General features: G+C 36.1%; 1 protein-coding gene and 1 pseudogene across 1 annotated transcript; both read left to right on the forward strand.

Moving 5' to 3' along the window:
* Positions 1 to 821: 821 nt before the first annotated feature.
* Positions 822 to 1,029, forward strand: LOC116876732 (DNA-directed RNA polymerases I, II, and III subunit RPABC5-like). Its single transcript, XM_032873016.1, has one exon. The coding sequence runs from the start codon at positions 822 to 824 to the stop codon at positions 1,023 to 1,025; it is 204 nt and encodes a 67-aa protein (XP_032728907.1). The 3' UTR covers positions 1,026 to 1,029.
* A 9,388-nt stretch (positions 1,030 to 10,417) lies between these two features.
* Positions 10,418 to 10,772, forward strand: LOC116876713 (annotated as a pseudogene).
* The last annotated feature ends 1,051 nt before the right edge of the window (positions 10,773 to 11,823 follow it).

An 11,823-nucleotide genomic window follows, 5' to 3' on the forward strand; every position in this document is an offset into this window, starting at 1 on the left:
AATACATCAACAGAGCAGAAGTGAGAGTCCAGAAATAAACCCATGCTTATAGTGTCAACTAATATTTGACAAGGAATCCAAAACTACTCATTGGAGAAAAGTCAATCTCTTCAATAAATGATATTGGAAAAAGTGGATATTCACATGCAAAAGAATGAAACTAAACACCTATCTTCCACCAGTTGTAAAACTTGACTCAAAAATAGATTAAAGACTTAAATGCCCAAAGTGCTCATCAATGAATGAACAAATAAAGATATGGTATACATATACAATGGTATATTTATCAGTCATGAAAAAGAATGAAATCTTGCCATTTGAGCCAACAGGGATGGACCTAGAGGATATTATACCAAGTGAAATAAGACAAATACCATATGATCTCACTAAAACGTAGAAAAAAAAAAAATGAACATACAAGATAAAACAGAAATAGGCTCATGTTACAGGAAATGAACCATTGGTTACCAGAGCGGAGGTATTATGTTAAGTGAAATAAGTCAAACACAGAAAGACAAATATTGGTATGATCTCACTGACATGTGGACTCTAAAGGAAAATAAAACCAGAAACCAAACTAATAAAGAGAGAGAGAGAGAGAGAGATCAGATTTGTGGTTACCAGGGGTGGTAGGCAGTGGAAGAGGGGTAACTGGAAGAAGGTGGTCAAAAGGTACAGACTCTCAGTTATAACATAAATAAGTGCTAGGTATGTAGTGTACAACAGGAGGGCTATAGCTAACACTGCTGTGTTGTACAGGAAAACTGTAAGAGAATAAATCTTAAGAGTTCTCAAAACAGAGGCGCTGTGCTGCCGCCGCCATGATCATCCCGGTGCGCTGCTTCACGTACGACAAGATCGTCGGCAACATGTGGGAGGCCTACCTGGGGCTGTTGCAGGCCAAGTACACCGAGGGGGATGCCCTGGGCGCGCTTGGCCTGAAGTGCTACTGCTGCTGCCGCATGCTGTTGGCGCACGTGGACCTGATCGAGAAGCTGCTCAACTACGAGCCTCTGGAGAAGTGAGGGTCTGGCGTCCACGCCCTGCTCCCCGCAGCAGGCTTACTCCGCCTGACAGCCCTGCCCTCCGTCCGTGGGCCTGTGTCTCTGCTCCGGGGGCAGCTGTCCAGTAAAGGTCTTCGCAGAACCGAGAAAAAAGAGAGAGAGAGAGAGAGAGAGGGGGGGGGAGAGAGAGAGAAAGAAAGAAAGAAAGAAAGGGAGAAAGAAAGAGAAAGAAAGAAAGAGAAAGAAAGAAGAAAGAAAGAGTTCTCAAAAATGAAAAAAAAAATTTATTGTATCTATATGTTAACTAAAACAATATATGTAACTTAAATCATTATGCTGTACACCTTAAACTTATGCAGTAATAGGTGTCAATTTCATCCCAGTAAAACTGGGAGAAAAGAAAAAACTCATGTTCTTTCCATCTCTCTACCATACATGAGATCAATTCCATCCTATGGCTGGTCATTTTTATGGCTTAAGAATGGCTACTGGAAACAATAGGGCAAAATGATCTTTGTTCAAGTAGGGAGAGTGACAGAGAGATCAAATTATTGATTCCAGGAACCCAAGCAATCCTCTCCCTTCGTGTAACTCTCTGCTCTTCTTTCTTCTCCTTTTCTTTCAACTTTCTTCCATATATTCTGTCCATCCTTCCATATTCCCTCACTCCCTCCCACCTCCCCTATTTCTTTCCTTCCTTCCTCCCTTTTTTCTCCTTTTTCCTTTCTTTCATTCTTTTTTCAACAATTATTTATTGGGTATCTACCACAGGCCTGTCACTGTTCTAAGTTATAGGGATACATCAGTGCACACAACTGTCAAAAATACTGCCTTCATATAGCTTACATTCTAGTGGAACCAATTTGCTCCCACAACTAAACCAACCACTGGCCAGAAGAATGAGATGACATAGGTTAGAGACTAACTGGTTAGAGTGGAATAGATGTTGGGGAATCTACCACATTGGCTCAATATGTTTCAAAATACAACCTTGGGATCCCTTATAGACATCAAATCTTCAAGCACCTCACAGTCTATGGAAGGGAAAAATCATGCCTTTTTTCTAAATATCTGCCTTATTTTCTGCTTCTCAGAAAAACAAACAAATAAATAAATAACTTCTTCAGTGGTGTGTACTACATAGTCATTACCAGACATGTTTATGTGATAATATGTTGTTAATAAAATTTAAGCTCATTTGCTTTCTTTGGTTGTCATTTTAAAATCCCAGACCTTGCATTTATTTTGGTTTATTATGTAAAAATAATTTAGTGTTTTAATCATAGACCACATGATATACTGTAATGGTAATCTTTAAATGCCCATTTCATTAAATTTTTATGTTGCACACAAGACCTATAAGTCCCTGCTGCTACAGCAAATCATTTCATAACTTAATCTAGTAACAATGTCTGGTGGTGATTTTCAATTAAATTGAGTCCCTGGTAATGCATCAGAGTAAATGGAACTGAGCCAAACGTTGCTGATGCCACGTATGATGTGGTTTCTCAATCATGCCAAAGTATTTTTGCCTCAGTTCCCACCAAATCCTGATTCCCACCAGAGTAAAGCAACATGTGAATAGCCCAGTACTAAACTTTGTTTTTCTTTTTTTAGGGTAAGGGTATTTCATTTATTTTCAATCCTCTACTGGGGTAATTAAAATTCTGAGTCTTCTATCTTTTTTAATGTTTTGCATTTTTTATTTAGTTTTATTTATGCCCACCAGAAATTAACCAAAATAAAATTGTCCAGAGCAGCAATCACCTTTCTTAAAGATATTATGTGGAAAGGGAGAAAATTATTATCTTTAAAATAAGTGCACAGGAACAGGTGGGATTTGCACAGGATGGTTTCCATGGGCTTTTCCAATTCTCACTTTCCTATAAGCTGCAGGATACCAACATACCTGGGTGTTGTAGGTGGTGGGACCATCTGACCTAAACTTCATCTAGAAAAAAATCATACGATTATGTAAAAGTTCTTGAAATAAGTATAACTACAATTAACTAAGTCAAAATTCAGTCCTAGGAAAGCAATTAGTCTCTACTCCAGAGGCAGGGAAGTAATAGAAAAATGAAAACTCTGAAAATTAAGTGATAACACATGTAGCCAATAATAAATGAGAGGGTTTTAGCATTTAACTTAATAATAATGAAACAGATTTCTTCAAGAGGCACCTGATCTCAAATTTATCTTGGTTGGAACTCCTATGCTGCACCATAGTCTATAAACAAGCTACATTTTCACACAAACCATTTACAAGAGAAATTAAAGAATTATAAAATTATTTTGAAGAAATATCTCAGAAGACCCCCAGCCTTAACTACTGTTGATACTATCACTTATTTAAAAATCATACTGATGTATGGGTAAGCAGATTTGCCACTCAATGGATAAGCTTAACAGGGAAGCTATTTTCTGTTCTCATTTGTTGGATATTCATTTTAATTGACTAATGCACATGCCATACATGTTGATAAATAGTTCAAATATTATTTCTGTACATCTGTACTATTGTAAACAATGCACATTGTTTGCGACGACTAAAATAGCAATTTATTGAAATGCATCACTTAAATATAACTCAGACATAAAAATCTGTGATAAGATCAATAATCCAAATGGCTGAGAGATTACAAAACTGATCCAAAGACCATTTTCATTCTCAATTTTATTTTGATATGTGTCAACTAGATAATACAAAGCACTAAGTTTACCCTACAAAATCTTGGGACTATTGGGTATAAATCATGTATTAGTCTGCTAAGACCACCATAACAAAATGTCATAGGCTTGGTGGCATAAAAAAATCAAATTTATTTCTCACAATTCTGGAGGCTGGAAGCTCCAGATCACAGTTTGGCAGGGTTTAGTTGCTGGTGAGAATTCTCTTCCTGACTTTCAGACAGCTGCCTTCTTGCTACAATACTCACAAAGCCTTTTTTCTGAGTATGTGGATATGGAGAAAAATCTCTCTTTTCCTCTTATAAGACCATCAATGTCTAATCAGATTAGGGTCTCACCTTTATGACCTCATTGTACCTTAATTAACTCCTAAAGGCTTTATCTGCAAAGGCAGCAATGTGAGGATTAGGGCTCAAACACAAGAATTGGTTGGGGGTAGGTGGTACAAAATTCAGTCCACAGCAGGTCAATAGACTCTATCCTATCATCCCAACTACTTTGGAATCCAAAAGTTTTGAGGCAACTATTTTATTAACTTGGCTAACTTCAAGTAAAATACTATATGCATTTCATAGTAAAAACCTACTAAGTAGTTGATCTTGTGTGACAAACTTATTGACATAGGGTAAGATGATTGTCTAGGTGTTGAGTTATGGGGATTGGTGTCTACAGCTTCTAATAAAATGACAGAAACAAATTCAAGTTCACACTCCACTTCTGTGGATTACTATATCAGATATAATAATCACCCTAAAATTTCACACAATAGTGAGACTTCTAATGTGGATTGACATAGAAATATTATATAGAAACCTAATGTGCTTTAAGTATAAGAGACACGGGGATAGAATTTAATTTAGCAATAAATCTTTGGGCTTAAAACAGACAGTTGATTATTTTAACAAACAGATAAAGATGATAGTAATGATGATAGTAATTGGTAGTAGAAACATCTCACAAAACAAGTAAAATGAGTACCATTTTCAGAAGAGTTGCCCAAAAATGTGGAAAACAAACAAACAAAAACTATTCACCTTAGCAACTGAATAATTTCTCATAAATTCATTAGGGAAGCCACTACCATATTTTCTAAATAACTCATAAAACATGCTCTTCTGGACATTTTCCCCACTTAGTAAAGACATTTGTCTTTCCTAAAGACATTTATTAAACATTTAATTGTATTAATATATTTATACTATATTTGTTATATTAATTATAACACATTTTTCTCTTCTTGCTTTTAGATCTATAGCTTCGGTGACCTTGGAGGAATGGAAATAAATTTGAGAGTCTTGGTTTATTTTATTATGTGGTTTTATATTTTTGGAGATTACATATGATTTGGAAATCAAGTTGCTAATGATTATGGGTTATTAAAATTAGGAATCCAAGCAGAGGTAACTGATGCAAGGGAGGGAGGTATAGGCATTTACACTTACACTTTGATGAAATGTTAATTGCACTGTAAGTATATGTACTTTCTGCTTTGGACAAGTATCACTGGGAAAGCTTGTAACAATTTAGGGGGTACCTGGATTTAACATGAGTGTGGAACTGCATCAAAGCAGGGCATACACCTGCCCTGCTTTGTACCAAAATTGCTGCTGTTATGAGCACACACAGTAAATCCTTACTATAAAAAATAAAATAAGTTTAATTAAGTTAAGTTAAATTAAATTAAATTAAATTAAAAGTAGTTATATAGGGGCGCCTGGGTGGCTCAGTGGGTTAAGCCTCTGCCTTCGGCTCAGGTCATGATCTCAGGGTCCTGGGATCGAGCCCCAAATCGGGCTCTCTGCTCAGCGGGGAGCCTGCTTCCCCTCTCTCTCTCTCTCTGCCTGGCTCTCTGCTACTTGTGATCTCTGTCTGTCAAATAAATAAATAAAATCTTAAAAAAAAAAAAGTAGTTATATATTTTCACTTGAGGGCCTAACTTATAATTGTGGTCCAGAGTAACAGTTTCTGTACAAGGAAATCTAGAGTATTTTTCCATCTACTAGGACATCTGAGTTTCAGCAACAGATTACTATTATGAAGGAATCAATAAAGCATATATTTTTAAAAGACTGTTTATACCATTTTTTTAATTCATAAACAAAATCGTAACAAGAAGGCTTCTGCATAGAGAAAACAACAAATGATGTTGCAAATTAAATCCTAAGCATAATTTCATAGAGGTAAGTGAAGAGAAAGTTTTCTTAAAGAAGCTTAATAGAGGGGCGCCTGGGTGGCTCAGTGGGTTAGGCCGCTGCCTTCGGCTCGGGTCATGATCTCAGGGTCCTGGGATCGAGCCCCGCATCGGGCTCTCTGCTCAGCAGTGAGCCTGCTTCCTCCTCTCTCTCTGCCTGCCTCTCTGCCTGCTTGTGATCTCTCTCTGTCAAATAAATAAATAAAAAAAAAATCTTAAAAAAAAAAAAATTAAGAAGCTTAATAGAAGCTATTTCCATTTAACAGTGCACTTACATTTCACACGTCATGAAATTACACAGCTTTCTGAACACAAAACCACACTCCCCATAGCAACCAAGTCAAGGACCCTGTGGGTCTAAGTGTGTGGCCATGTGTCCATGGGAGTCTTAATACTTACAACCTACACCCAGACTTTATATTCTCACTTGGGACACTGGCCCTTTTGCTCTCAGTCCATAAATCTCTCTTATTATCTCATCATCCCTTTTCTTCGCCCTAATGCTCCTATCCTCTCAGTTTTCTCCTATGAACACCAATATCTTGCCACATGTAACTTGCTCTGAATTTTCTCATTCATTACATTCTTGCATGGTTTTCTCCACAATTTTTCTCCCTTTCGTCTTTATCAGTAGCCTGCATCCTTAGACAGTCGATATCCCTTCACCTCTTTTGATAAATGCCTCTTTTTTTTCCAGTTCTTACTCTTTAAGTGCACAGGACTTAAAACCTAATGATGTATCACCCCACTGCCCTCTTCCCCGATTATTATTTTCTTCCACTATCCTCCATTCAGTAGGCCAATATTAATAATACAGACCATTTAATCCATTGTCTGCTACTCTCCTAAACTTGTGGTCATTATTTTATATATCTACAGCCCTGCAAGTCCATTTCCACCTTCCCAGCACATGGGCATCTCTGCAGAGTGCTCTGTTGTTACCACAGTGATTTCAACGGCCGTATCAATTATTTTCCAGACCCTTCCACTGTCTTCAGACATCAGATGTCTCCTAGATATCAGAGACATCTACTTAAGTCAGCAGTTACTTATGCTATTCCTATATTAAAATGTATTTTGGCCAAGTTGGGAAGCTTCAGCTGTGCATTTGTTTACACTGCTGCTGTAACAAAGGACCACAAACTTGGTGGCTTAAACAACTGTCACTTATTCTCTTGCAGTTCTGGAGCCCGTAGGCTAAAATGGCCTCCTGGGTCTAAAATCAAGGCATCTATTCCTTGATTTCTTCTAGAAACTAAGGAAAGAATCTGCTCCTTGTTTCTTCTGGCTTCTTGTAGCTGCTGGCATTACTTAACTAGAGCTACATAACACCAGTTGATGCTCCTGTCATCACATTGCCTTCTCCTCTTCTATCATCAAATCTACTTTTGTCTCCATTTATAAAAAACCCTTGTTTGTGATTATAGTATGGCCCACCCAGATAATCCAATATAATATCTCTTTCTCATGGTGCTTAACATAATCAAGCTACAAAGTTACCTTGCCATATAAGGTAGCCTTTCACAAGTTCTGAGGATTAAGATGTGGATACCTCTGGGGCAATTATTCAGTCTACCACAGGCTAGCTGGCCCCAAGCACACCGTGACAATCATCAGGAAACATCTTCAGTGTCAGCGTCAGTAACAGTACAGCCAGGGACATACCTCCCAAGTGATGTTGGCATAGTAGGGCACCATCAGGTGCGAAACAGGCAAGGAAGAGCAATGGCAGTGGCAGTGGCATTAGCAATGTGTCTACCCATCCAATCATGATTATTCTGTGTGAACTGGGTGTCCCAGTAAACACAGAATTAACAACTTTCTTTTCACCCATTTTCCTTTGTCCTGGTGTCCCACAGTGGTCAATTTCTCACCCTGTCCTTCCTGGATTTCTTCTCTTCACCTGAAATATCTTTCTTTTTGATCTTCTATCAGTTCCAGTGCTAGTTATCCAAATTCCCAACACTTCCTTGAATCCTTCTTTACCCTTTCCCTCACATGCTGATCTGATTTCTTGCTTTTCTAAATTTCTTAGCTTTTGGAATCACAACCACATGGTTTAACATTTCTTATTTCTTATATCTCAGTTGGATGTTTCTTTCTTCCTATAATACCAAGTAGAATGTTGTATACATAAGAGGCACACTCAACAAATATTGCATCATTCATTGATAGATTCAAATTGCTCACAAGGTTAATTAGAGAAACACAGAAACTTAAAAAATTCCAGATTATTACATTGTTGTGGTGAATTTGGCCAAGTATTCATGATAATAAGGTAAGATCATATGTACATGGGCTATAAAAAATAACAATAATGAGAATAATAAGTATTTTTTTTAAGTTCTGAGTTGAATTAAGGAATTCCATAAGGAAACATTTTAGATATGTTGTTATTAACATCCATCTTTCACAAAGCAGCTATAAGCACAATTTTTTTTTTTTACAAGACTAGGACTCAAAATGCTGGTTTATGAAAGTAAGTTTATTACAGAGGGGAGATAATAATTCCACTTGGCACCCTCGTCCCTATTGTTCAGGAAGATTTCCTCCAGAAACCACCGGATTAAATGCTCGATATTGTGCTTATAAAAGCAGTTCTCTTTCTGGACCATGCAGAGATTAGGTTATATACTGAACCATGAAATTTTATTTTTTTTAATCCTAATATACATAAAACTAAACTTTAAGCTTTTCTGAGCATGGGCTTCATTTGTTCAGGATAATTATTTCTCCATGATACAGATGTACAGATGTACAGATCATGTACATATACAGCCCTATAGAAATAATAAATAACTGCAAAAGGTGATGATTGAAAGAACATTATTCAACTTTTTAAAAATGCAAATGAAAAATTTGTCTCAAAAACAACTAAATGGCAGTGAATTCAAAATATGAATTTTGTAATACATTGAAGTGACTTTCATTATTTTTTCTAAGTACATAAAAGCCATTCTATAGAGAGCTTTATTCTTCTGTTTTGTATTATGTATTATAGATTATAGTAAATAAAAAAAGAATCATTGTCATCTCTGTCCCTTACATATAAATAATCACTTATCCTTAATTTACCATTTATCTTAGACAGGTCAATAATAATCTTCTCTAAACTCAATAAACCCACTCTGTGATCCTTTCTAAAAAAATAACTACAAAAGCTTTCATGAGTGTGTCCACTTCATATATTTGTCTCAAGTTCAATTTTTAACTATTTGAACTTTTTTTTTTCATTATGTAGTAGATTTTGAGGAAGGTAATTTAGAATTTTAACTATCACAATATGCTCTGTTGTATCTTTGATTCTAAAATGAGGCAATACTTTAAATGACATGTATGAATTATAAACTAATAGAAAATACATAGATAGCAATACAAAGGTATCCATGAATACAAAGAATAGAGAAAAGTGCATTAAGTGAACCAAGGAATAAATAGCTTGAAATGAAATAGCCACAAAATAGAGTCACAGAAAATAGGAACATGATTTGGATACTTATCTCAGTTCTCCACTCCATTGTGTCTCACAAATTTAGGGCAGGAAAACTCCTAAACTTGAGAATATAAAAGAAAAGTCCTAAAAATTGCATTCACAATCTCTTAAAATATAAGTGGAAGAAGCTGTACACACACAGTGTATTTCAAAATAGAAACTATGACAGAGTTAAAAGTGCTAACTAGGGGAAAAGAGAACTTCTTAAAATCAAAAGCTAATTACTCAGTATCTAAGTTTATGTGCAGTAATATAGCTTGCTGGGATTTTTCAAGTTAATTAAAAAGACGTGTTTAAGGGTTCTCACTTAAATTAGCCAATAATCTTAGTGAATTAAACAACTCAGCAAATTAGCTAATAATTTATGTACTTTTATGTTAACCCCCAAACAACATCTTGTTGGAATATATCCAATTGTAACTCAATTCCAGTATAATTTTTAAGTCATTACTCAGTAGAAAGGAGGAAAAAGTGACAAAAGAATCCCACTAAGCTATCTTGCCTAGCCAATTACGTAAACTACCAGTGCCACTCATGACAATTGAACATATCTCATAATATTTCCAGATTTAAAAGCAGTTGGATCGGGGCACCTGGGTGGCTCAGTGGGGTAAGCCTCTGCTTTCAGCTTGGGTCATGATCCCAGGGTCCTGGGATTGAGCCCCACATCAGGCTCTCTGCTCAGCGGGGAGCCTGCTTCCTCCTCTCTCTCTGCCTGCCTCTCTGCCTACTTGTAACCTCTGTCTGTCAAATAAATAAATAAAATCTTAAAAAAAAAAGGCAGTTGGATCTTAAGAATTTAAACCTCCTTCTGATATGAATTTTACAAAGTAAACAAATGTAGCCCACTGACTTCCAAATAAATCTTCCTGAATAAACATGTGCATTATTTTTACTTCCTCCTAAAACTTGATTAAAACTTCAATGAAAGTCTCTTAAGCTCTTTGAGGAAGAGCTTAAGGGAGCTCTGGGAGCTGACTCACAGCTGTTCACTCTCGCTGCAGCCAAGGAACAAGTCAATCAGGAAACCATGTTGAAACCATGGCTTTTAAAGACACTGGGAGAACACTCATGGAACCAGAGGTGGTGACGCACTGAATTAGAATTACTGTAACCCAGCCCCAAAGTAAAATCTTTGGAGGTGTATGCTGACTTGATCAGAGGCACAAAGGGGAAGAATTTCAAAGTGAAAAGACTAGTTCAGATGCTTACCAAAACTCTGACTATCACTACAAGAAAAAAATGTGGTGAAGCTTCTAAGACTTGGGATCGTTTTCAGGTGAGGATCCACAAGCAACTCATTGATTTGCATGGTCTTTCTGATATCCCTAAATAGATTCCATCCATCAGTATTGAGACAGAAGTCAAGAATGAAGTCACCACTGCAGATGTTTAAATCAGCCCTTTTAACAAATTGATTATCAATTGTTAGAAAAACAAAAACAAAAAAACCCAAAACATTTCAATGAAAATCTCTTAAGGTATAAGCCAACTGCGGGGTTCCTAGGTGGCTCAGTGGGTTAAAGCCTCTGCCTTTAGCTCTGGTCATGATCCCAGGGTCCTAGGATCGAGCCCTTCATCGGGCTTTCTGCTCAGCAGGGAGCCTGCTTCCTCCTCTCTCTCTGCTTGCCTCTCTCCCTACCTGTGATCTCTGTCTGTCAAATAAATATATATTTTTTAAAAATCTTTAAAAAAATACATATTGCTATTTCCATTTAAAAACAAACAAACAAAAAAAGATATAAACCCACTAAAACAGAATGAGAGAAGAAGACAGCAACCATTTTAAAAGCTGGAAGGCAAATGGAAAAATGGTAACTAACTTAGTACATTGAGAAAGGTGAATCTTAAACCCATAGTATAAAAAGTTTAAGAAGCAATCTCACTTAAACATAGAGACCTAAATGTCTAAGGAATTGGCAGAGTAATATTTTTGGAAATTGGTTAAATGAACACTAAAAGCATAACAATTTGTTGAAAACTTGCCTAAATAGCATTAAGACTTAGATCTCCTTCTCTGTTCCAAAGACTGTAGGTTACCATTTCTCTCTTACACTAGCAGAGAGCTATAAGTATTTTTGGCAGCTTTATTGAAATATAATTCATATATCATAAAATGTACCCACTTATAGCATAATACAATGGTTTATAATATATTCATAGGGTTGTGCAACCATCATCACAATCAATTTTAGAATGTTTTCATTACCCCAAAAAGAAAACTCCATACCCACTAGCTATTACCCTCCAATCCCCCTTCTTTCTAGCTCTAAGAAGGCACTAATCAAATTAATTAAAATACATTAAATTTTAAATCAATTAAAACCTAATTAATTAATTAAAATTAATTAAAACTTTATCTTTATGGATTTATCTAATATGGGCATTTAGTATAAATTGATTAAATCTCATATGTGCCCTTTTTTTTTTAAGATTTTATTTATTCA

This window comes from Lontra canadensis, unplaced genomic scaffold (assembly GCF_010015895.1).
Source record: "Lontra canadensis isolate GAN:19392208 unplaced genomic scaffold, GSC_riverotter_1.0 scaffold47, whole genome shotgun sequence".
NCBI lineage: Eukaryota > Metazoa > Chordata > Mammalia > Carnivora > Mustelidae > Lontra > Lontra canadensis.

Excerpts from the sequence above, each read along its gene's own strand:
- LOC116876732 (XM_032873016.1), top strand. The coding sequence starts at position 822 with ATGATCATCCCGGTGCGCTGCTTCACGTACGACAAGATCGTCGGCAAC.